Below are 26,743 nucleotides of genomic sequence, written 5' to 3'. Positions count from 1 at the left end.
CATTTTCCAGTCCTTGTACGCTTTCTGTTTTTTCTTAATGACCCCTCTGAGACGCTTGCTCATCCAGCTCGGTCTAAAACTGCTACCTACGAGCCGTTTTCCCTTTCTTGGGATACATGCCTCTGACATCTCCTGCAACTTCAACCTGAAGTAACCCCAGGCGTCATCTGCCCTTAGATCCCTAAATATGTTAGGCCAGTCTACTTCCCTAACTAGTCGCCTTAGTTTAGTAAAGTTAGCCCTTTTGAAATCATAAACCCTAGTCTCTGATGCACTATTGATTATCCTCTCATTTATTTTGAAACGAATTAGCTCATGATCACTCGAGCCAAGGTTGTCCTCTACAACTATTTCCTCAACAAGGTCCTCGTTGCTCACCAAAACCAGATCTAAAATGGCATCCCCCCTCGTCGGTTCAGCAATCACTTGATGAAGGAATTCATCAGCTATCACGTCTAGGAAAAGCTGAGCCCTATTATTGTTACTAGCATTTGTTTCCCAATCTATATCCGGGAAGTTAAAATCCCCCATGATCAAGCAGTTCCTATTAGTGTTTACCTCCTTAAAAACATTAAAGAGCTCTCTATCCGTCTCTAGGGTAGATCCCGGTCTATAGCACACCCCAATCCCTATCCCGGGTGAGGCTCTAGTAGTTTTCTTCCCCAATGTGACCATTGCCCAAACAGACTGTATTATCCATTGCATTGCTAGTTATTTCATTACATTTCACCTCATTATTGATATACAATGCTACTCCCCCCCCTTTACCTTTGCATCGGTCTTTCCTAAACAGCACATACCCTTCCATACCTGTACTCCAGTCATGGCTACCGTTCCACCATGTTTCGGTTATTCCTACGATATCCGGCTTCAATTCTCGGACCAAGAGCTCCAGTTCCTCCATTTTATTACCTAAGCTTCTTGCATTGGTGAACAAATATCCTAATTTTTGCTGTTGGGCTCCTCTCACTCTTTTCACCCAACTCGGTAGGGACACAGTACTACCAGCATGACCTGTAGATCTAGTATCCGTCCCCCCCCTCTTCCTTACACCTGCCTGCCCCCCTCTGGCTATATCTGTTGTTATTTTGTTGTTCTCGTTCCCAATGTATAAATTTGGCGTGGAGAGCACCAGGACCTCTCCCAACCGTCTCCCCTCCCCTCCTTTCTTAGAAGAAAGAATAGGCTAATCATCAGTAGGAAAATTCTCCTGATGTGGAGGGGTCTTTTTGCAGTGAGAATCCTGGGTCCAAGCAGTCAGTCTGTGGCACTTCTCAGCGGTGTTGGTAGTCAACAGGACTTGGAAAGGGCCTTTCTAGTGTGGAGCCAAAGCAGTCTTTCGTTGATGGATCTTTATGTAGACCCAGTCTCCTGGTTCCAACGAGTGGCAAGGTTGCACAGGATCCGTCGGTAGTGCTTCCTTCACCTGTGTATAAAAAGACTTAACACATTTCATTAGTGCCTGACAATACTTAAGCATTATGTTATCCATCAAATGAATGTCCATCTGAGCTGGGGTTAGTGGGGGTGCAGTTGGTAGTCGCATTGGGCGTCCTGTCAAAATCTCATGAGGGCTGAGTCCAGTCTTGAGATTGGGAATGGCTCTCATACTCATCAGTGCCAAAGGAAGGGCATCTGGCCACTTTAAGTTTGTTTCAGCACAAATCTTGGCCAGTTTATTTTTTAAAATCCCGTTCTGGCGTTCCACTGTCCCAGCAGACTGTGGGTGGTGAGGGCAGTGAGCTGCACATAACTCCTTTACAATCTGTCCAGTAAAATGAGTTCCATGATCACTGTTGATACTCACAGGGATGCCAAAACGTGGTACAAAATCTTTAAGCAAAATTTCACAACAGTCCTGACATCTGCTTTCCTGCAGAGAAAAGCTTCAACCCAATTGGTAAATACATCAACTAAAACTAATACATATTCATAACCACAACATTTAGACATTTAAATAAAATCAATCTGAATATTTACAAAAGGTCCCCAAGGAGGAGGGTGGGCTGCCCACTGCACACCAATCTCGTTTAACTGCAGCAACCATCCCCCCCTTTCCTTGGTAGTCAGCCAAGTCTTAGCCATGAGCGGTGTCCTTGACTGGGGCCAGCGCCTTATCCTTAGACTGAGCATGTTAGCTATTCTCTTTTTTTTTTCTCCCTTTTTGGCTTTTTTTTTAACCTACAAAGGAAACTTTTACTCTTTACTTATACACCTTCTTTTATACCATGAACACATAAACATTACTGTTATACAGTACATTAGTCGTATTATTCAGTGTATGCCACATATACCCTTTAACTAAAATAACCTTATTACAGAACTTTGGAACAACAAGCCAGGACAAGCACACCCACTTTGAGAAGTTCACTTAATATAACCTCTAGTCCAATAGCTTTCCACCATCCCCAGCCCTCTGGCTAGAAGTCTGAGGTAGCCAGAAGGATCCCCTGTACAATATGGGGAGTGGGTTAACTTTTCATGTCCTTGCTTCCAAAGACTGTTGGTATGCAAATTTTAACAACAATTCTCAATTAAAAGATTTGGCCAATGTAGTTTCTTTCTCTTACTTAAGAAAATGTATTAGACTTTAGTATATCACATTTTTCTGATGTAACCAAACACTTTGTATTCTAAGTCGAACAAAACAAGTATCTGCATTTCAATCCAACACTTCCGCTTGATTTCAAATCAGACCATCTCATGAAAATATTAAACACAACAATTCTGGCCACGAGACAAACACCACAAGACAGAAAATAATTTTTATTGTGCTAGTAAATGCATGGTACGTTGAATGCTGTTCAGCTGGCATCAGTTTTCTCTGATTATCTGAAAGACAAAAACAGAGGTCTACCCTTCTGGACAGTCAATCTTTGCTTAAAATATACAAATACCCTTGTTGATTTCAGGCAAAACAGGGGAATTACCCCATATTTTCTCGTATGGGTTTCATAGGCAGCCCTGGTTTCAGAGGCCTCTACCTTATCAGTTAGTTAATTTGCATTAACACAGATGCTTTCTGGCTTGCTTTTTTTACTTTTAACTCCTGCTTTTAAACACTGAAAGAAAACATCACCACTTATAGTGCCTTTAGAGCCTAATAAAATTTTCATTACATAGCACTGTATACATTCTTCAACTGATTTAACAAAATTGTTCATAGCCAAATGATTGCACTCTAATAATTTCTTTGCCTGAATTTATTTACAAACATTTCAAAGACACCAAAAACTTTTCTCTTTAGCATTTTTACAAAGTTCAACTGCTGTTCCCTCCAGCAACTACAGAGTCAACTTTTCACTTTCCTTAAAAATCACTTGCTTGACTCCCAACAGTCACTTTTATCAACTCAAATCACCATTCCAAATATCCTCCTGAGTATTTGAAATCCTCATGCTTATATTCACTTACTCCTTCTTTCCACTACACCCTCAAAAGTTTCCAACCTGTTCTCCAATCTCTCTGTCTGTTGCCTGCCCGCCTGGGCCCGATCCTTCTTTTCTCGCTGAGCCGTCCCTTCCATTGGCACCAATTTGCTCCACTACCAGTTTAGCTAGGAGGGTGGGCTTCTCAACTAGCCCCCACCCTTCTGGTCTTTTCCCTAAAACATTTCTACTCACAAGACTACCCGAGTCCTCCCTTGTAAGGCTTGCCACCTGGGAAAAAATACATGGCCATTGGGTAAAGGACATTTACTTAACACATAATCCAAACCACTTTAGGGGGTCTACCCAGAGACCCACCCATTTGTCTGCTGACACTTAAACAGAAAAGAAAATTACACAGAAAGCAGAGAGAATTACAGTCTAAGCCAGATTTTCTACTTCTATTACATTGTCCGTTACAGGGGGTGGGACAGAAAGATCTCAATACAACCTCAGAGCTTCATCGCACACATGGCTTCCACTCTGAGGAATTACAAACGAGAAGTTCAGTTCCGCCCACACACCTAACGCCCAAATGAACAGAGCAGAAAAACAACAGTAACCGGTTAAACAAAACAGCACAAAACCAGATAGTGTTTCCTTATTCTATTAGGGCTTACCTTTAATCATGCTATTCTTAACATATAACACCAACAGTACCAAACAAAACAAACATAAAATAACAAGGGTAAAACAGATAGATGGTGTAAATTCTGCAGGGCTCCCCCATTCTTAATTGCTCACCAAACTGTGACAAATTCCTGTTACCAATTTATCCCTCATGTCAGGTGATCAGACTGACACTGCAGGAGGTGGGGGGAAGAAAACACACCATATAACCAAATTTTAAAGCTTCATTAAAAATAATAAAACAACAATGGAGAGTGTTGGGAATGCTCCCACCTCACTCAGGAAAAATATGAATGCTCCAAGACTTAAGCCACTTTAATACTCACACATGTCTCAATGGAAAGTTAAGCTTTGCAAATATAATTCCAATACTGTAACTTGTACTGCCTTTGGTTTGCCTCCGTCTCTATTTTTCCACATCAGCTGAGGCTGAAAGCAGTTTTTCTTTGCACTTAGCATAGTCTGCGCTGATTCTTGACCTTGAACACAAAACAACTTCTCCTTTATCTCTGGGCTAAGCTGAATTTCTTTCCCTGCTTCCACACCTGGCATCCATGAGTTTGCAAATATTATTGCCAGTGGCTCCAAGAGTTCTTCAGCTCATTCCTTCAGCACTCTGGGTTGAACAGTTTCCTGCCCCACTGATCTGAATTCATTCAAATTGGCCGGAACATCTCTGACGTGTTCTTTACTGATCCCGATCTGCCGCCCTTCCCCTTTGTTGTCTGTGGTAACTTCATTGGTTGCCTGCTCACATGTTGTTTTACACTGAAGCAAAGCAGGCACTGAGCAGTACTGTCTTCTGACCACCTTCTGTCACCAGATCAGGATTTCCTCGCCGCTCTCATGATTCTTAGAGGAAAATCTCAGTGTTTGTCACCAATTTAAGGATTTTTTAGCCCACGATCTCTCAGGATCGTCTGGTGATTTGGGATTTTCTGAGGAGGGGGAGGTCACTGCGCTGCCAGCAGCCCCAGATCAGCCCATTGCAGAACCCAGCAGCACTGATGGTCCCCCAGGCAGATCTGTGTCCCCAAACAGCCTCTGTTCTCACACTTCCCACTCCGCGTCTGTCTCTAGGTCTTTCCCAGCCGGCAGTCCAGACATGGGCAGAGCCCTGCCGCCACAGCATGACGCCGGGGAAAGGGAGCTCCCACCTCAGGGCCCCCACTGGAGAGCAGGGGGTCCTTCCACGCTGAGGGTCCTGATCCTCGCCCTGCTCTGGAGGGGTAAGTAAGCAGCACCTGCAGCCCCAGGGCAGGGGAAGGGCAGAACCTGCGCTAAGCAGGGCCAGGTCTGTCCCAGGACTTGGAAGGGAGACTGGCCAGAGGGGGAGGGGACTCCAGTGCCCGAGTGTGGTGTTAGGGGGCGCTGAGTGACAGGGAGTGGGGGCAGGGGCTCTGATGTAGAGAGGGATGGAAACTAAATGGAGTGAGATTTGGTCAGGGACCCAGGGCTGGGCTCAGATGGGGCTGCAGGTCGGGAGTGAGGGGCACCGGCAGAGCTCTGGGGGCAGGGCCGGCTCTAATATTTTTGGCGCCTGAAGCAAAAATAAGGAGCGCCGCCCTCCTCTGAGCGTCACGCACCCAAGGCCCCGCCCCTGAGCATCACACAAGCCCCTCCCCCCGAGCGTCACCCCGCCCAGTCCCCACCCCGAGCGTCGCGTCGATAAAGTCCCCGCCCCCCAGAGCGTTGCATCACCCAAGTCCCCGCCCCCCAGCAGGGCACCCCGCCTCCTAAGCCCCGCCTCCCCCCCGCGCCGCTTGGCCAAACAATAACAAACCCAGAGTGCCGCCCCCTCCCAAGTTTGGCAGGCTGGTGAGTGGAGCCGGCCCTGTCTGGGGGGAGCTCAGGGTGGGTCTCTGCTCTCTATGGGCCCCACTTCGATCCCTCCCCGTCCCCTGCAGGGTCCCTGGCCCAACAGCCCGGATTTACCCTGACGGTGCCGCAGTCGGTGTCGGTGCAGGAGGGTCTCTGCGTTCTCGTCCCCTGCACCTTCACGCACTCCAGCCTCGCACGACACCGACAATCCCTCGGCCCAGCTCTACGGAGCCTGGTACAAGGAGCCTGCTACTGTGGGCCAGGATCCTCCCGTGGCCAGCAGTGCCTTCAGCCTGAGGGTGTCGCAGGAGACCCAGGGCCGGTTCCAGCTGACGGGGAATCCAGCGCATGGTGACTGCTCCCTGCAAATCAGTGATGCCCGACGGACGGATGCGGGGAGATATTTCTTTAGCATCGAGAAAGGCCTGTTAGAACACACTTACCGCTCCAATTCCGATGGCACTGACCCTGCGCTCACGATCTCTGTGCCAGGTAAGAGCAACTGCAGTCACCGCTTGTGAGGGTTCCCCAAACTCTGAACTCTGGTGTACAGATGTGGGGACCTGCAAGAAGGACCCCTTAAGCTTATTTTCTACCAGCTTCAGTTAAAAACATTCCCAGGGCACAAATTCCTTCCTTGTCATTGACGCTATTGCTGCCACCACAACGTGATTTATAGAAAATCCAGGGAAGAGTAACCTGGAATCTCAATCCGCCCAAAATATCCCCCCAAACCCCTTCACCACCTTTCCTGTGGAGGCTGGAGAATAATGTACCAACCAATTGGTTAGCAATGTGAGCGCAGACCAGACTCTTTTTCTTCAGGACACTGACAATCAATCAGGTTCTTAAAAGAATTATATATATATAGAGAGAGAGAAATAGAATCACACCTGCAAAATCAGTTTGGAAGGTAACTTCACAGGGTAAATAAAAGATTAAAAAAACAGAGGATTCCCCTCTGGCTCAGCTTCACAGTTACAAAAACAGGAATCAAACTACGTCTGTAGCCCAGGACAATTCACAAACTAAAACACAAGATAACCTAGCGCCTTTCTTTGCCTCCTTACAATATCTGTGGTTTTAGATCTATTCTTCCAGGTATATTTCCAGGAGATGTTGGACCTGCTCAGTCTTTCCCTCTGTCCAGAGAGGGAACAACAAAGAGAGAGCAACAAACAAATCCTCCGCCCACCCCCACAGATTTGAAAGTTTCTTCTTTCCTCATTGGTCCTTCTGGTCAGGTGCCAACTAGGTTATCTGAGCTGATGAATCCCGTACAGGGAAGTCGATTTACTACAGCTGCCAAAGAGGGATTCGATGCTACTGCACACAGAGAGTTGTTACTCTTCCCTCAGTATTTATGACACCGCTCATCAGCCCCCCCTGAGCCAGCCAGTCCCCGCCCTGGGGCCGGATCAGGGCCGGCGCCCCTAGAGGGGAAAGTCCCCGTGTCCCCGAGTGATTCTCTCCCCTCTCCCCGTGTCTCAGAGCTGACGGAGGAGCCAGAGATCCAGATCTCACCGGCGCTGGGGCTGCCAGGGACGCTGCTGGCCGGGAAGCCGGTGACTGTGACCTGCACGGCCCCTGGGCGCTGCTCCGGGCCCCCTCCCCGAGTCACCTGGACGGGGCCGTTCAGCGACACAGCCCGGGACGTCTCAGCCCAGCTGGGGAATGGCACCTTGGCCCACAGCTCTGCGCTCAACTTCACGCCCGGCCTGGGGGACCACAGCAAAGAGCTTGTCTGCAGCGCCACCTACAGGCCACCACGGGGACCTTCCACCCGCAGAACCGTCCGGCTCCACGTCAGCTGTGAGTGACCCCCCAGCCCCTCCACGCCGTCCCCCGGCCCCCTCTGCTGCCATCCCCACCCCTGAGATCCCCAGCCCTGCCCTCTAGCCCCTATCCCAACTCAGCCCTGTGCTGGGATCCCCCCCTGTGCTCCCAGCCCTGCCCTCCAGCCCCTCCCCCAACCCAGCCTTGTGCTGGGATCCCGACCCCGCACCAGGCACCCTCAGCCAATTCTTCTCCCAGCCCCTTCACCCTTGGGATTTTCACCCCTTCCTTCCCCCCTTGGCTATGGCTCCCCCCTCCCATTCACACCCCCAGGTCCTTCTCCTCTGGGATCCTCTCTACCCCCACCTGCCCTACCCCCAGAATCCTCCTGTGCTAGGATCCACCCCCACCATTCCAGTCCCCTCTTACTGGGATTCCCCCCCTCACACTAGTCTCCCCCTGAGATCCCCCCAGGCTGTCCCACCGTGTCTCCTAATCCCTCCCCTTCCTGCCAGGATCGGTGGATGCTCTATATGGAGCAGAGGGTTAACGGGACCCAGTCATTGTCTGGCACTAAACACGCTCCAGGTTCAGTGCCCAGAGACCCCGGCCCGCCCTGCCCCAGGGCAAACCCCCGTTAAATGGCCTGTGACCCTCGCGCTGCAGATCCAGGGCAGAGGGTAATCAGCAGCTGCCTTTGCAAGGTGAAGGATCAAATCTGGCATCTGTTTAAGGACGGCCCTTGTTCCTGTTAGTCTGAGGCAGATTTAGAAGGAACCCGCCCTCCAGTGCCCCGCCGCCGTGTCTGAGCCCAGGCCCCAGCCTGACCCTGAACGTCTACACAGACCTCGGAGGAAAGGTCCGCGCTGCAATCAGAGATCCCAGCCTGAGCCCCACGAGCCCGACCCAACGCACCCAGGCTCTGAGCCTCGGCACCGCGGGTCTTTGAGGGCAGTGTGGGGCTGTTGGTTGGGAGTGAGGGGAACCGGCAGAGCTGGGGGGTGCAGCTCAGGGTTGGTCTCTGCTCTCTATGGGTCCCACTTTGATGCTTCCCTGTCCCCTGCAGGGTCCCTGTCCCAGCCACCTGGATTTACCCTGACGGTGCCTCAGCAGGTGTCGGTGCAGGAGGGTCTCTGCGTTGTCGTCCCCTGCACATTCACGTACCCAGCCTCGTACGACACCGACAATCCCTCGGCCCAGCTCTATGGAAACTGGTACAAGGAGCCTGCTACTGTGGGCCAGGATCCTCCCGTGGCCAGCAGTGTCTCCAGTCTGAGGGTGTCGCAGGAGACCCAGGGCCGGTTCCAGCTGACGGGGAATCCAGCGCATGGTGACTGCTCCCTGCAAATCAGTGATGCCCGACGGACGGATGCGGGGAGATATTTCTTTAGCATCGAGAAAGGCCTGTTAGAACACACTTACCGCTCCAATTCCGATGGCACTGACCCTGCGCTCACGATCTCTGTGCCAGGTAAGAGCAACTGCAGTCACCGCTTGTGAGGGTTCCCCAAACTCTGAACTCTGGGGTATAGATGTGGGGACCTGCATGAAAGACTCCTTAAGCTTATATTCTACCAGCTGAGGTTAAAATCTTCCCCAAGGCACAAATTCCTTCCCTTATCCTTGGATGCTATTCCTGCCACCACTGAGTGATTTATAGAAAAATCCAGGGAAGGGTCACTTGGAATCCCAGTCCCCCCAAAATATCCCCCCAAACCCTTTCACCACCTTTCCTGTGGAGGCTGGAGAATAATGTACCAACCAATTGGTTAGCAATGTGAGCACAGACCAGACTCTTTTTCTTCAGGACACTGACAATCAATCAGGTTCTTAAAAGAAGAATTTTATATATAGAGAGAGAGAGAAATAGAATCACACCTGCAAAATCAGTTTGGAAGGTAACTTCACAGGGTAAATAATTGATTTAAAACCCAGAGGATTCCCCTCTGGCTCAGCTTCCCAGTTACAAAAACAGGAATCAAACTACATCTGTAGCCCAGGAAAATTCACAAGCTAAAACACAAGATAACCTAGCGCCTTTCCTCGCCTCCTTCCAATGTCTGTGGATTTAGATCTATTCTTCCAGGTATACTTCCAGGAGATGTTGTACGTGCTTGGTCTCTTCTCTCCATCCAGAGAGGGAACAACAAAGAGAGCAACAAACAAATCCTCTCCCCACCCCACCCCCCCGATTTGAAAGTTTCTTCTTTCCTCATTGTTCCTTCTGGTAAGGTGCCAACTAGGTTATCTGAGCTGATTAATCTCTTACAGGGAAGGCGATTTAGTACAGCTGCCACAGAGGGATTTGATGCTACTGCACACAGAGAGTTGTTACTCTTCCCTCTATATTTATGGCACCACTCAGCAGCCCCCCTGAGCCAGTCAGTCCCCGCCCTGGGGCCGGATCTGGGCTGTGCCCCTAAAGAGGAAAGGCCCCGTGTCCCTGAGTGAGTATCTCCCCTCTCCCCATGTCTCAGGGCTGACGGAGGAGCCAGAGATCGAGATCTCACCGGTGCGGGGGCTGCCAGGGACGCTGCTGGCTGGGAAGCCAGTGGCTGTGACCTGCACGGCCCCTGGGCGCTGCTCCGGGCCCCCTCCCCGAGTCACCTGGACGGGGCCGTTCAGCGACACAGCCCGGAATGTCTCAGCCCAGCTGGCAAACGGCACCTGGGCCCACAGCTCAGCTTCACGCCCGGCCCGGGGGACCACGGCAAAGAGCTCGTCTGCACCGTCACCTACAGGCCACCGCAGGGACCTTCCACCCACAGAACAGTCCGGCTCCACGTCGGCTGTGAGTGACCCCCCAGCCCCTCCACACCGGCCCTCAGCCCCCTCTTGGATCCCCCCCCTGGGCTCCCCAGCCCTGCCCTCCAGCCCCTCCCCCAACTCAGCCCTATGCTGGGATCCCCAGGCACCCTCAGCTAATTCTACTCCAGGCCCCTTCACCCCACACTGTGCAGCCCCTTCTCCCTTGGGATCTTCACACCTTCCTGCCCCCTTGGCTATGGCTCCTCCTCCCATCCACACCCCAGGTCCTTCTCTTCTGGGATCCTCCCTACCCCGGACCTGCCCTGCACCCAGAAGCCTCCTCTGCTGGGATCCACCCCATTCCAATTCCCCTTGTCGGTGTTGGTGTCATTAGGCATGACTCTAGGTAACTCAGGAGGGTGAAAACCACAGTGCCAATGAAGCCTTTTTGTAGTAGGCCTGAATGAACTAAAGTCACCCATGTCTGACCAAATCGCTTCCATGTTGATGTTTGAACTTTAATTGACCTAACAGGCCGGCAACAAAGAATGGTTATCAGTTACAACACCTGCACCAAAAGGTAATAACAAGGCCTGCTATAATGAGCCTGCCTGCTCAAAGAGGGAGTAAAACAAGATAACTGTTCACAGAAGAGTTACTAACGAGCTAAAGTGGTTTTTGCCAAGTATGACTTAACTGCTTAATGTAATTGCCATTGCAAAGTGTATTTGCTACATGGGAATAGACGGGAGGGGCAAGAAGGGGGGTAAAGGGGAATGAGTAGTGTGGGGGGTGATGGGAAGGCTTAGCTGAAATCATGTATAAAGAGGGGAAAACTGCTTGTCTGTGTGTGCAAGATTTGAGATTGCTATGTCTCCCTTGCACCTTATTTGGGCTCAAATAAACCTGGTTTGCTTCTCCACCCTGGTGTGTTAATTAGTGCGGCGCACACCGGGCAACGAACCCCTGTTGCTGTCCTTGGGCCTCTGTGCTGGCAACATTGGGATTTCCCCTCACACCAGCCACCCCAGTCTCCCCTGAGATCCCCCCAGGCTGTCCCACCATGTCTCCTTGATCTAATCCCTCCCCTTCCTGCCGGGATCGGTGGATGCGCTATATGGGACAGAGGGTTAACGGGACCCAGTCACTATCTGGCACTAAACACGCTCCAGGGTCGGTGCCCAGAGACCTCGGCCCGCCCTGCCCCAGGGGAAACCCCCGTTCAATGGCCTGTGACCCTCGCGCTGCAGATCCAGGGCAGAGGGGAAATCAGCCACCGTCTTTGCGAGGTGAAGGATCAAATCTGGCATCTGTGTAAGGACGGCCCTTGTTCCCGTCAGCCGGAGGGAGATAGAGAAGGAACCCGGCCTCCAGTCCCCCAACCCCATGTCTGAGCCCAGGCCCCAGCCCAACCCCGAACGTCTACACAGACCTCGGAGGAAACGTCTGCACTGCAATCAGAGACCCGCAGCCCGAGCCCCACGAGCCCGACCCAACGGACCCAGGCTCTGAGCCTCGGCACCACAGAGCTTTGAGGGCAGCGTGGACAGACCCTGCCAGTCCTGGCCAGCCGGTACCAGCGTCCGGCTGTTCCGGGTGTTGCTTTTAGCTGTCTCACTGGGCGCAGCTGTGCTGCAAAATACCCAGGCCTGGCCGGCTAAGCCAGAAGACGAAAGGAGAGGGCTGGGGAAGGATGAACTGAGTGGGGAAGGCAAAGGACCCATGGCAGAGGTGTCTGATGTCCCTGGTGGTGGCTGGGTCTGGGGTGGGGATGGGAGTGGGGTTATTTAGACCCCCAGCTCTGGCCCACCCTGGGGAGGACACGTTTGAGAAGCCAGACACTGAACGTCTTGGCACTTGGCAGACAATGGGGCTGTGGATGCTCGCTCAGGTACCCCGGAGCAGCCTGGCCCCTTGTTAGTGACTCTGCCAATTAGGCCCAACTTTGACCAACCAGTTTTGGTCCCTTGGGTTTCCATTTTCCACAGTTCTGGTTCCCCGGCGCGGCCCTAACCCGGCCCCTGGGTTCCGTCGGGCGCCTCTTGGGTGGGGCTCAGTCGGGTCTGTCACTTCCCTTCCCCGCCCACGGGCCTTGTGTCACTTCAGGGACTTTCCTGTCCCCCAGCTGAGCTCACAGCGAGGGGCCATGTCTAGGGTCTGTGATAACTAGCGACACCCCCCCCCGGTGCTGTCCAGCCCCCCTGATCCCCCATGTCTGGTTTGTGTTACAGACCCGCCCTGGCCCCCCAACATCACCGGGACCCTGACCAGGAACGGACGCCCCGGTGAGAGGCCGCGCTGCGAGCCCCAGGAATAAGCGAGCGCCTCCTAGACACGCTCTGTCCGCGCTCAGGGCCAGGCCCCAGGCTCTGCTGGGCCAGGCTGTTCTGTGACCGGAGGGGAGAGCCGGAGGACTGTGGGGAGGGTGGTGGGGGAGCAGGCCCAGTTCCCTCTGCCTCCAGACCCTGGGGGTGCTGGTCAGTGGGGATGAGATCAGTCATGGACCAGTCTCTGAGACAGAGACGGGCTGCCATGGAAAGTCACCAGGATTGTGCTCCGACCCCAGAACTCCTACGTCTCCACACTGGGTGAGGGCTCCTTGTGTAAACAGCCCCCGTTTCCCACCTCAGAGATGGCTGAATCTCGGTTCCTTGGCACAGGATCCCTGGGGGTGGCAAAACCTGCCTGTTCCTCTCCTCCAGTGCTGGCCTCATTCGGAGCTGAGTGCAACATTGTGTCTCTGGAGACCCGGGAGGGTGACTCCCTGAGTCTGGGCTGTGAGGCTGGGAGCAGAGCCGAGGCCAAGGGGCATGAGTTCCAGCTGCTCGTCGAGTCTGAGTGAGGTTAACCCACAGGACTCCCTGCCTGCGAGTGTGTGTGGGGTTAACCCAGAGGACTCCCTGCCCCTGGTTTTCTCTCTCTGACTCCTGTCGCTTTGTCTACTGCTCTTCCCAGACAGCCCCCGGCCGAGGACCGGGCTGAACTCGTCCTGCCAGCTCCAGGGGCCCAGTGTCACCTGCAGCTGCTCCCTGCGCTCCCACCCCCCACCCCAGCTCCAGTGGCAAGTGGACGGGGAGCCCCTGGCTGGGAATGGCTCACGAGGGGGCCTGCAGGTCAGCTCCTGGGTCCAGGGGGACGAGGCCGTGAGCACCCTGAGCTGGACGGGGAGCGCTGATGGAGGCCATCAGATCTTTTGCCTCGGTTCCAACCTCCACGGGTTCTATATTTTACTGCTGAGCCCACTGGAAACAGGTGAGAGTCCTTCCCCTCTAGGGGGTGCCAGCTCTGACTTGGTCCGAGTGTGAGGGATTGGCTTCTTCTGGGGCCAGGGAATGGGGTACGGGGCTTTTCCCCTCTAGGGGGCTCTAGCTCTTACCCAGCCCCAGAGTAGGGACTGACTGTCTCAGGGGGCTGGGAATTTCCCCTCTAGGGGGCGCCAGCTCTGACTCAGCCCCAGGGTGGGGGTTGGTCTGGCTCGGGGCAGGGCTTGCAGGGATCTGTCCCTGACTCTCGGGTTGTTTTGGCTCCCACAGGTGGCCTCACTCGGGCATTTATCGAAATCAGCTGCAAACTCGTCTTCGCGGCGACTGGATTCTTCCTGGCCTATTACCTCACCCTGCTCTATTACAGACGGTAACTCAGCTACCGACCCACCTACCGACCTACCCCCCTATCCATATACCTACCCACCTATGTACCCACCTAGCTACCAACCCACTGACCCACCCATCTACTGCCCTACCACTCCACCTATCTACCTACGAACTTACCATCCCACCCCCCTACATACCCACCTTCCTATGTAATTAGTGACCCACCCAGCTTCCTACTACCCCACCTAGCTACCAATGCACTGACCCAACCACCCACTGACCTACCCACCTATGCACCCACCTACCTCCTATCTATCTACGCACTTACCCAGCTGTCAGTTTTCCCTCCCCACTCTGAACTCTGGGGTACAGATGCAGGGACCCACGTGAAAGACCCCCTGTGCTTATATTCCACCAGCTTAGGTTAAAAACTTCCCCAAGTCACAAATTCCTTTCCTTGTCCTTGGACGCTATTGCTGCCACCACCAAGTGATTTAAACAAACATTCAGGGAGGCGTCACTTTGAGCCCTATCCCCCCCCCTCCCCAAATATCCCCCCAAGCCTCTTCACCTGCTTTCCTGGGGAGGCTTGAGAATAATGTACCAACCAATAGATTAAACCAATGAGCACAGACCAAATCCCTGGTTTTTAAGGACACTAAAAATCAATCAGGTTCTTAAAAGAAGAATTGTATTCTCAAGAAAAAAAGTAAAAGAAGCACCTCTGTAAAATCAGGATGAAAGATAACTTTAAAGGATAAATAAAAAGATTCAAAACACAGAGGATTCCGCTCTGACTCTGCATTCCAGTTACAAAACAGGAATAAAATTACCTCTTAGCATTGGGAAAATTCACAAGCTAAAACAAAAGACAATCTAATGCATTTCCTTGCTATTTTTGTAATTGTAGATGCTTATTCCAGGTCGGGCTTTAGGAGAGTTTATTTTTCTGCCTGGTCCCTCTCTCTGCCCCGAGAAAGAACAACAGAAAAAGCACAAACAAAACCTCCCCCCTTCCCAGTTTTGAAAGTATCTTCTTTTCCTGTTGGTCCTTCTGGTCAGGTGTCAACTAGGTTAATTGAACTGATTAACCCCTTACAGGTAAGTGATTCTGTACCTCTGGCCAGGAGGGATTTATGTTACTGCATACATAGGGTTATTACCATTCCCTTTCTATTTATGATACCAACTAACTAACTACTTACCCACCCACCTATGTACTCACCTATCACCAGGCCCAGCTACTTACTCACCCACCCACCCACCCATCTATCTATCTCTCTGTCTCGAGTGTCAGCCACTTACATATCCCAGAATCTCTCTGTCTGTCTCTCTCTCTCTCAGGACACCCTGCTGCTCTCATGAAAGCAGAAGGAAGGACAGGCCAGGGGTCAGGGAATCCACAGTGCCCAAGTTCAGCGTGTAGATCTTCACCGAAGAGCCGACAGGGAATTAGAAATTTATGGGACTGAGGAATCAGAGAATGAGACCTCAGCTGGGGGAACGGCCACCCCCGGTGAGGCCAATGGGCCCCGTTGCCTCCCACAGTGTTTAATTTGTATTGAAAGAGATGCCAGAGCTCAGCTGTGACTCAAATTAAGCCCTGGCAGGTCGGCCTGATACTGGCGGGTGCTGGCCGGGCACCCAGCTCTGAAGGCAGCGCCACCGCCAGCAGCAGCGCAGAAGTCAGTGGGGCCTGGCACATGGCGTGTTGCCACCCTCCTGCGCTGCTGCTGGGGCTTGTGGTGCCTGGTGCTCGGCATGTGGCTCAAGGCTTCGCGCTCTCACATGTGGGCTGCGTCTCACCCGAGCCAACGGCCTCCCGCAGCCCCTGGCCACTCCTGGCTCACCCGGGGGGGGGGGGGGGGGCCCCAGTTAAGACTTGGGGCAGTGGGAGGAAACTTTAACCATGATTCCAGGGACTACTTAGGAACCTGAAAACTTTCAGGGCTTTGCAGATAATAACTTAGCGATTCGCTGACAGGAGCACTGTATCTAGCTGTTATATAAAGAAAGAAAATATATATACAAACGCCCATTAAAGCCACGTTTAAAACTTATATGTAAATTTAGAACAATCAGGAGATAATACAGCAAGATATTCCCAATCCCAAGCCTTGAGGTATCAGTTCTGGAGCTTTAACGCAGATATCAGAAACACACGACTGAGACTTTGTGCACAATCTTCAGTAGAGATAAATAAAAATAAATAATATCGTCTTACTTTCTGAAACAGACACACTGTGTTACTGCCAAATCGCCTCTATTTTAGTCAATTATTTTTCACTAAAAACATAATTTTAACATATGTGATTAAGGGTTTTTTTTTCTCTTTTATTAAGAAAGGGAATTAATGTTTCTAATTCTTTTGGCATTTATGTTTATCGACCACAATCGTGTATTTATATGTGACTCACTAACATTTGACTCCACCATTGCTATTGTTCTCACGGTTGGAACTGCAGTTATTTTCATGCAAATATTAAGTTAATTTACAGCTATAACTAAAAATACAATTTGAAAATAAGCGACTTTCATCTGCGCAGTGTCTATAGTTCTGGGTTTAGCTAATGTTTTTGAAACTGGAATTACTAAAGTGAGTAAAAGCTACAGTTACATTCTAGGAGGATGCTATTATTTGATTGTACCACTTTATATAACAAATGATAAAGTACAATATGATACTAACAGTAATAATGCTAATTACTCCAGCCCAGACAGGTTAGGCAGTTTAGAACTCACTACTCAAAGAATTTAATGTGAGCATAAGAGAGAAATAAAATTATGAAATGCAGAGACTAGTCAAAAAACTCAACTAACGGCACTTTGAAAGAATAAAATTACAGAGCATATATGTGCATTGCAGGAAGTAACAAGTAACAACAGCAAGATAAGTATGTGTTGGGTGGAGTGAGTGTGAAAGAGACAGTGTGTGTGAGCTGGGGGTGTGTGAGAGCTGGGGGAGTGTGTTCGAGACCGCATGCTGCCCCTTTAAGAGAGCAGCTCTTTGCAGGCTGAAGGAAAGCTCCTTGAGACACAGCAGCGCCGTCCCACTCTGGGTGAGCCCTGTCCCCCACCCCACCTGCTCTGCGGAGATGGGGCATATTGGGAGGACAGGGAACAGGCTGACATCCGAGCCCCTCCCCCTGCTCCTTACAGCAGACTGGAAGCTCCCAGGAGCAGCTGGCCAGGGTGGCTCCAAGGCAGGGGGCAGGAGCCATGGGGCTGCAGACACCAGCAGGGGTTTGGATCCCATTGAGAGCTGGGTGTCTGGGTGCTGGAGACAGGAGCACGTGCTAAGTCATTTTCATTTAAGTCTGAGGCTTGCGGGTGTGGTTCAGACCCTGGGTCTGTGTTGCAGCAGGCTGGCATGCGTGGCTCAACAAGGCAGGTTTCTGCAGTCCCAAGCTGGCAGGGAAAATGGGCTCTGAGGTAGTGTCAGCACATCAGGTGGCAGTCCCAAGGGGGTCTCTGTGACCCAACCCGTTACAGCCCAGTTCGCCCGTGGCTAAGGCCAGCCCTGGATTACTTAATTTGCTCTGTGATGTCCAGAATGCGTTCAGATACCCCGGTGTCGAGCGCAGTACGATACCCTCTAGAGCAGTGGCTCTCAAACTGTGGATCAGGACCTCAAAGTGGGTCACGACCCCATTTTAATGGGGTCACCAAGGCTGGCTTAGACTTGCTGTACCCGGGGACCAAAGCCCGAGACTCACTGCCTGGGCTCCGGTGGGCTCAGACTTCGATCCCCCCTCCTGGGGTCGTGTAGTAATGTTTCTTGTCAGAAGGGGGTTATGGTGCAATGTAGTTTGAGACCCCCTGCGAGAACAGAGCACACCAGGTGATGCTAGTTACTGATCCCTGCAAGCCAATGCAGTTACCACAAAGCCAAATATTAGCGTGAAAGCAAGTGTTCAGTCTTTGAGAAATGCTGAATTGATTGTGTTTGTCTTTGTGTTACAGTAGCACCTACTATGTGCTAAGATTGGTCCAAGCACAGAAGAATCCTTGTTTTCTAGACATGTCAGAGAATCACAGAAACTGTAAACTTGCAAATAGGAATAAAACTCACTTTTTGGCACGTGCCAAAAGAAATCGATACCTGCGCTGTGCCATGATGCTTTTTAAAACGACTTATAAACCCCTTGCTGGCTTGGAATGATTCATCCCCTGTTAAATTTCCAAATTTGGTCGCTTGGGCTTGAAGAGTTGGCCCACCTTAGGGGCATTCCTTTCAGCCTTTCCTGAGCAAACCACGTGCGCATCTTTTTCTCTCTCGTGGGTTTTGCTGAATAGTGCACACATTTTCACTTAAGCCCCGCGGCAGAATCGATATTTTGTACAAAGCCGTTCAGTTTATATACATTGTTTTTCCATCCTCGGAGAGCAGATTCGGCAATCCCAGTGTCTTTTCAAATTTTGGCCTGGGTTTCCCCGCTATTTGCTCAATGTATTGCAGCAGCTTTTCTTCTCCACTGTAGGAACGCTGACGCTTGCCCTCTGCCCTGTAGCGTGACAATGACTAAGCGTGCGTGATACGTCTTTACGAACACGGGGAAAAACATACAACACGATTCTGCTCCGCACTTCCTGTCGATTTCTATCTCAGTGAGTTAGTGAGCAAATCTGTAGCGCTATATAGCAAGTTCCTGTACCGCATGTTAACGAGTCTCGCGTGTTAAATAGACAGCACGGGGAGGCATGGCGCTACCACGTGTTAAGTGGATTAGTGCGTAAACGGGTCATGCGTAAATGGCTCTGTACCGTACATACATGCGCACACACATACACACTCATATACATACACATATATATACAGAGAGAGAGAGAGAGTACATATAGACAGTGCGCACACACATACACTGGATAGATACATACACTGACTATTATTTTAGGATATGTAGCAGGGTGGACCACTGCTCCTGCCCTGAAGGGGTTGAAAACAGCCCTGGGAAGGGGCTTTAGGCTGGGCTGATTGGGGAAGTGGCTGCAGCTGGGGCCATGCCCCAAACTGAGCACCAGGGCCTTATAAGAAGGCCAGGGAAGCCAGAAGCCCAGTCATTCTCTCTCCATCTATAGAAGGAGATGGGCCGGGCTGGAGGGAGCAATGCTCAGTGCCTCACAAGCCTTCTGAAGACACCCTAAATGACAAATTTTGCATTGGATACACACAGTCATTTTCTAACGATAAAAATGGGGGTGTAGGTTGTTTCCCTGAGATACAAAGTGTCAAACTCACCCTGGGGCAGATTGGAGCCAGCGCCCTATAGAGGGGAAGGGCCCTGTGCCCCATTACCCTCCCAGCCAGTCCCCCCAGCCAGTACGCACCCCCACGTGGGAGCTGCTTGTATCTGGGACAATCTCCCGCTTGCGTCGATGGCACCGAGATCTGCTTCCACTGGAAACGGCTTCTGCAAGACGCTCTAGGGCCAGATTCACGCCCTGACTTCCCTTTCCTGTCTTGAAATCTCACATCTCTCCACAGCCCTCACCCTGACACTCGCGCCTGCTCAGTCCCAGGCAGGTCTACTCCTGCACCCGGTTCTTCCCACTGGAGTCGGGATTCACTAGCCGTCCTAACCGGACACCTGCTGTTCCAGTGCGCTGTTCCCAGCGCCTTGCCCCAGAGGCAGACGCATCTCAGCTCCGGGTGAGCAACCCCTGGGCAGTGTCGCTGTGTGGCTGTTCCCAGCCGCCCCACCCCAGAGGCAGCTGCATCTCAGCTCGGGGTGAGTGATTAGCATTTGCTGCATGTACAATAAGATAAGAGGTGTGAGCTGCTAGTCTTCAAATATTATTGTGTGATGGGGAAAACCAGTAATTAAGGGATAGATCTGGGATGGGGGGCAGGTAGCCAGGACTCCTGGGTTCTATTCCCAACTCTGGGAGGGGAATGGTCATAACAGTGGGGCTGGGAGCCAGGACTCCTGGGTCCATCCAGAGCTCTGGGACCAGAGTGGGGTGTACAGGGTCTCAGAGTCAGGACTCCTTTCCTGTCCCTGGCTCTGGGAGGGGAGCAGGGTCTAGTGGGTTACAGTGGAGGGTGGAGGCAGGGAGTCAGGACTCCTGGGCTCTATCCCAACTCTGGGAGGAGAGTGAGGGTTAGCAGGGCTCAGAGCCCGGACTCCTGGGTTCTATTTCCAGCCCCACAAGCAATATGCAGCCTGCCTCTGTTGCAGGGAAGCCGTGGTTAGGGCCAGCCAGAAGGAGCGGAAGACGGCAGGATGCTGGTGCTGGGTTTCTGAGACAGCATCTCCCCCCAACCCCCTCCCATCCGCACCCAATTCTGCATTCACATTCCTGTGCTTGCCGCTTCCCCAGACTCTGAGTCAGGAACCCAGGCTGCAGGGTCGGAGAGTCAGGTGCTGAGCACCCCTCTGCAGGTCTAGGGGGGAGTGGAACTAGGGGGGAGGGAGCTGGATGGTCTGTGGAGACTGGGGTGCCCCTCAATCCCCACCTGCAGCCTCGTGCTATCCGAGCCCTGGGCTCCAGGCCCCCACAGCTCTGCGGATGCCCCTCAAGGCTGAGCAGGGTTCCGACGCAGGGATGGGGATGGAGGCTGGATCTCACGGGCCCGGCCCCTGCCCCTAAAGCCCTGGGCAGCAGGGCCCGTCCCACCATGCTCTGGGCTGGTGCATGGGCCATGGGGAATCCAGGCTGACACCCGCCGAGCTCACTGCACCAGCACCCAGGTGGGGTGGATGAGGCAAAGGGCTGCAAAGAACCGGGTGCAAGGAGACAAAGCACAAATCTGTGGATTTCAAAAGCCAAAGTCAGGATTCTGTGAGCAAATCTCACAATATTTGGCCAATCTCAGGATTTTTAAAGCAAACCTCAGGATTTATCAGTGAATTTCAGGGAGGGGTTGGGGTTGTCATGTTCACATTCAATCTTGGGATTTTTTAGCGAATCCTAGAATCACAGACCCACAGGGTGAGAAGGGACCACAGGGGTCACCTAGTCCAACCCCTGCCAAGATGTAGGATTTGTTGGGTCTAACCCATCCCAGACAGATACTGTCCAGCCCCCTCTCGAAACCCTACAGTGAAGGCACTTCCACCACCTCCCTGGGCATCTGCTCCATTGTCCAACTGCTCTCGTCCTGCTCTCTGGGGTGAGAGAGAACCCAGCTTCTCTATGGTAGCTTGTCCTGTACTTGAAAACTGTGATAATGTCCCCTCTCACCCCACCAATCTCTTTTCCAAACTAGTCATACCCAGTTCCTTCAGGCTGTGCCCCTAGGGCTTCCATTCCATCCCTTTGATCCCTCACCTCTGAATCCTTTCCAATTTCTCTACATCCTTTCTATACATTGGTGACCAAAACTGCACACAGTCCTCCAGCTGAGGCATAGAGCAGTACTGTCACCTCTCCTGACTTGCACGCTCTGCTTCTGTTCATGCAACCTGACATTGCATTTGTTGGGGGGGGGGCTTTTGCAACAGCATCACATTGCTGACTCCTGTCGAGGTTGTGATCCGCCACAACTCCCAGCTCCTTCTCAGCAGTGCTGCTGCCAAGCCAGTTCTTCCCCATCTTGTATTTGTGCATTTGGTTTTTGTTCCCTACGTGGAGCATCTTCCTTTTGTCCTTGATGAATTTCATTGTGTCAGCTACAGCCCAATTCTCCAATTTATCAAGATTCCTCTGAAGTTTAGCTCCATCTTCCAAAGTGATGGCAACTCCTCCCAGCTTTGTGTCATCTGCAGATTTGATCAGTCTGCTCCCTAGTCCTACATCCAGGTCATTGATAAAGATGTTGTGGAGGCCAAGAATTAATTAATATAGGTTTGAAGGGATCTTAATGTATGTTAGAAGTTAACATGACCCTGCATGCTGTAAGGTATGTGGTACAAAGAGAATTGTGTGAAGAGTCATTACGACCTTGTGAATTGCAGTCTTGTTTTCTGTTCTAGTATTGCAGACACTCTCTCCCTCTTGTGTTCACTAGAGTATTTAATAAAGTATTTGATTTTGCTGCACCCAAACAAAAAGCGAGAACTGAGTTTTTCTTCGACAATGTTAAACAACACGGGACCTAGAAGAAATCCCTGCGGAGCCACACTTGAGACCTCCCTCCAATCCCACATCGTTCCATTAACAGTTACTCGTTGTTTGCGATTGTTTAATCAGTTCTGTATCCAGTTAATGGTAGTTCCACCAAGTTCACATTTCTCTATAAGAACGGCCAGACTGGGTCAGACCAAAGGACAATCTAGCCCAGTATCCTGTCTTCCAACAGTGGCCAGTGCCAGGTGCTCCGGGGGGATGGACAGAACAGGGAATCATCAAGTGTCCCGTACCCTGTCGCCCATTCCCAGCTTCTGGCAAAACGACGCTATGGACACTATCCCTGTACATCGTGGCTAATAATCCATTGATTGACCTATCCTCTATGAATTTATCCAGTTCTTTTTGAACCCTGTTATAGTTTTGGCCTTCAGACATCCCCTGGCAAAGAGTTCCACAGGTTGACTGTGTGTGAAGAAATACTTCCTTACATTTTTTTTAAACCTGCCGCCTATTAATTTCATTGGGGAACTCCTAGTTCTTGTATTATGGGAAGGAGTAAATAACACTCCCTTATTTACTGTCTCCACACCAGTCATGATTTTACAGACCTCTATCATATCCCCCCTTAGTCGTCTCTTTTCCAAGCTGAACAGTCCCAGTCTTAGTAATCTCCCCTCATACGGAAGCTGTTCCATCCCCTAATTAGTTTTGTTGCCCTTTTCTGAACTTTTTTAGCAATTCCAATTTGGGATAGGGCCACAGAACTTCACACAGTATTCAAGATGTGCACGTACCATGAATTTATATAGAGGCAATATGATATTTTATGTCTTATTATCTTTCCTTTTCTTAATGATTCCCAACATTCTGTTAGGTTTTTTGACGGCCGCTGAACATTGAGTGGATGTTTTCAGAGAACTATCCATGGTGACTCCCAAATCTCTTTCCTGAGTGGTAAAAGCTAATTTATACCCCATCACTTTATATGTATAGTTGGGAGTATGTTTCTCAATGTGCATCACTTTTCATTTATTAACATTGAATTTCATCTGCCATTTTGTTGCCCAGTCACCCAGTTTTGTAAGATCCCTTTGTAGCTCATCGCAGTCAGCTTTGAACTTAACGATCTTGAGTAGTTTTGTATCATCCACAAATTTTTCCACCTCCCTGTTTACCCCTTTTTCCAGATCGTTTATGAACATGTTGAACAGCCCTGGTCCCAGTACAGACCCCTGGGGGACACCACTATTCACCTCTCTCCACTGTGAAAATTAGCCTTTTATTCCCATCCTTGGATTCTTAGCTTTTAACCAGTTACTGATCCCTTCCCACTTATCCCATGACAGCTCACTTTGCTTAAGAGTATTTTGGGGAGGAACCTTGTCCAAGACTTTCTGAAAATCTAAGGACATCGACTGGGTCACCCTTGTCCACATGCTGTTGATTCCGTCAAAAAATTCTAGTAGTTTGGCGACCCATGATTTCCCTTCACAAAAACCATATTGAGTCTTCCCCAACAAATCTCTGCATCTGATCATTCTGCTCTTTGCTATACTTTCACTTTACTATAATTTCAACCAGTTTGCCCATCACTGAAGTTAGGCTTATTGGCCTTCAACTGCTGGGATCACCTTCTGACGATGCGGTTCTGGTGGGACCCAACTTAGAGTGCCAATTCAAGACCAATTGCTTAAACAGGGCAGTTACAGCCCAAGGCAGGGGTTTTTCCATCTCTAAGGCAAACCAAACCAGCGAGACAAAGAGGACTTTGGTTTTACCCCAGTGACCAACACAAGCAATTTCCTTAGACACTCCAGTCTCCCAGTATCACCACCAGAGCCACTCATCCTGGGGAATGAATGGTTATGAAAACCAACACCCCAATAAAAGAAAAAGGTTCTCTCAATCCGAAAGAATCAAGCCCCGGGTCAATATACACATCAGATCTTACCCACAAATCACGCTGTTGCCAATCCTTTAGAATCTAAAACCTAAAGTTTTATTCATGAAAGGAAAAAGGTAGAGATGAGAGCTAGAATTGGTTAAATGGAATCAATTACATACAGTAATGGCAAAGTTCTTAGTTCACTTACCTCATCAAAGAAGGAAACCAAGCTGGTTTGGCAGCATTTGTTCTTGGTAAATCCATGCTGGTGATCACCCCTTCGGCCTCACAAATTGAAGGTTTTATACATTGCTCTAGTAGCTTTCCAGGTGTCGAGGTCAGGCTGATTGGTCTGTAGTTTCCCAGCTCCTCCCTTTTCCCCTTTTAAATATGGCCATTCTGTTAGCCCTTCTCCCATCTTCTGGGACCTCACCTGGCATCCATGAGTTTGTAAATATTATTGCCAGTGGCTCCAAGATTTCTTCCACTAATTCCTTCAGCCCCCCTGGGTTGAACAGCTTCCCACTGATCTGAATTCATTCAAATTGGCCAGAACATCCCTGATGTGTTCTTTACTGATCCCGATCTGCAGCCCTTCCCCTTTGTTGTCCGTGGTAACTTCGCTGGTTTCCCACTCACAAGTTGTTTTTTGTGGGAAGACTGAAGCAAAGCACGCACTGAGCAGCGCTGCCTTCTGACCTTCTGTCGCCAGCTTGGGTTTTTCTGGCCACTCTCATGATTCTTAAAGAAAATCTCAGGTTTTTTTCACCAATTTAAGGATTTTTTTAGCTCATGATCTCTCAGGACCATCTGGTGATTTGGGGTTTTCTGTGTGGGTGGAAGGTCCCTGCGCTGCCAGCAGCCCCAGATCAGCCCCCTGCAGAGCCCAGCAGCACTGATGGTTCCCCAGTTAGATCTGCGCCCCCCAAACAGCCTCTGCTCTCACACTTCTCACCGCCCGTCTGTCTCTAGGTTTGTACCAGCCGGATGCCCCAGCCATGGGCAGAGTCCCGATGCCACAGCAGGACGCTGGGGAAAGGGAGCTCCGGCCTCAGGGCCCCCACTGGAGAGCAGGGGGTCCTGCCATGCTGAGGGTCCTGATCCTTGCCCTGCTCTGGAGGGGTAAGTAAGCAGCACCTGCAGCCCCAGGGCAGGGGGAAGGGCAGAACCTGCGCTAAGCGGGGCCAGGTCTGTCTCAGAACTTGGAAGGGAGCCTGGCCAGAGGGGGAGGGGAGCGCAATGCCCCTGTGTGGTGCTAGGGCGCGCTGAGTGACAGGCAGCGGGGGCAGGGGTCTCGATGTAGGGAGGGATGGAAAGTAAATGGAGTGAGAATTGGTTGAGGACCCAGGGCTGGGCTCGCACGGGGCTGTTGGTCAGGAGTGAGGGGCACCGGCAGAGCTGTGGGGGGAGTTTGGGGGGGGGCTCCGCTCTCTATGGGTCCCACTTCGATCCCTCCTCATCCCCTGCAGGGTCACTGTCCCAGCTGCCCGGATTTACCCTGACGGTGCTGCAGTCGGTGTTGGTGCAGGAGGGTCTCTGTATTCTTGTCCCCTGCACCTTCACGTACCCAGCCTCGTACGACACCGACAATCCCTCGGCCCAGCTCTACGGAATGTGGTACAAGGAGCCTGCTACCGTGGGCCAGGATCGTCCCATTGCCAGCAGTGTCACCGGCCTGAGGGTGTCGCAGGAGACGCTGGGCCGGTTCCGGCTGACGGGGGATCCAGCGCGCGGCGACTGCTCCCTGCAAATCAGCGATGCCCGACGGACGGATGTGGGGAGATATTTCCTTAACATCCAGAAAGGCCTGTTTGAACACACTTACCGCTCCAATTCCAATTGCACTGACCCTACGCTCATGATCTCCGTGCCAGGTAAGCAGGGGCAGCTCTAGGCAAGCAGGTGCCTAGGGTGGCAAAATACAGGGGGCGGCATAAGGCTGGGGCCCCAGCTCATCCCACTGCTGTGAGCCGAGGAGCGGCCCGTCCCCTGCAGCCGGGGCAGGGCCGCGCTACCGGCTCCGCTTGGGGGAGAGGGGCGGCCCCTGACCGGTAGCGCGGCCCCTCCTGGCTGCAGGGGACGGGCCGCTCCTCCGCGCCCGGGTCCTACACAGCGCGGCAGCCGCCGGGCTCCGGGGGGTGGGGGCTGAGCCCCGCCCCGCTCCGAGCCGCATGGTCAGGGGGCGGGGCTGCGAGCTGTGGGCCGGGCGGCTCCTCCCCTGACTACGCGGCTCTGAGCGGGAAGAGCTCAGCCCCCGGAGCCACGTGGCTGCAGCGCTGGGCGGCCGCCTCGAGGCGCGCGGGAGCCGGGGGTGAGCAGCCGGGACTGTGGGGTGGCTAAGGGGCAGGGAGTCCCGGGACACTCAGGGGGCAGGGAGGGGGCAGAGGTTCTGTGGGGGGGGCGGTCAGGGGCCAGAGAAGCAGGGGTCGGATTGGGGGGGTCTCAGGGAGGTGGTTGTGAGGCCCCCCCCGGCCCCCTTACCCCCCCGGCCCCGCCCGGACCCCAGCTCGAGCGCAGCCCTCTGATCCGGACACCCCTGACCCCATTCCCCCATAGCCCTGACCACCAGGTCCGAGCCCAGCCCCTCTGAGCTGGGCACCCCTGATCCCATTCCCCCACAGCCCTGACCCCCAGCTGAGCCCAGCCCCTCTGAGCTGGGCACCCCTGACCCCATTCCCCACAGCCCTGACCCCAGCTCTGAGCCCAGCCCCTCTGAGCTGGGCACCCTGACCCCATCCCCACAGCCCTGATTCCCAGCTCTGAGCGCAGCCCCTCTGATCCGGACACCCCTGACCCCATTCCCACAGCCCTGACCCCAGCTCTGAGCCCAGCCGCTCTGAGCCGGGCAC

At 52.1% G+C, this 26,743-nt stretch overlaps 1 protein-coding gene across 1 annotated transcript in view; it reads left to right on the top strand.

Annotated features, from left to right (window-relative positions):
* LOC120390581 overlaps window positions 1-11,164 on the top strand; it is a gene marked incomplete at its 5' end in the record, with an annotated part of 42,250 nt that extends 31,086 nt beyond the window's left edge. Inside the window, 5 exons of the mRNA XM_039513314.1 lie at window positions 6,025-6,371; window positions 7,371-7,691; window positions 8,722-9,126; window positions 10,133-10,446; window positions 10,938-11,164. Of these exons, the coding sequence (XP_039369248.1) occupies window positions 6,025-6,371; window positions 7,371-7,691; window positions 8,722-9,126; window positions 10,133-10,446; window positions 10,938-11,033 (1,483 nt within the window). The remainder of the gene's footprint in view (window positions 1-6,024; window positions 6,372-7,370; window positions 7,692-8,721; window positions 9,127-10,132; window positions 10,447-10,937) is intronic.
* Window positions 11,165-26,743: the final 15,579 nt, after the last annotated feature.

Source organism: Mauremys reevesii, linkage group 24 (genome assembly GCF_016161935.1).
Source record: "Mauremys reevesii isolate NIE-2019 linkage group 24, ASM1616193v1, whole genome shotgun sequence".
Taxonomy (NCBI): domain Eukaryota; kingdom Metazoa; phylum Chordata; order Testudines; family Geoemydidae; genus Mauremys; species Mauremys reevesii.
The sequence above is the reverse complement of the archived record's forward strand: the minus strand, read 5'-3'. Positions and strand labels throughout refer to the sequence as shown.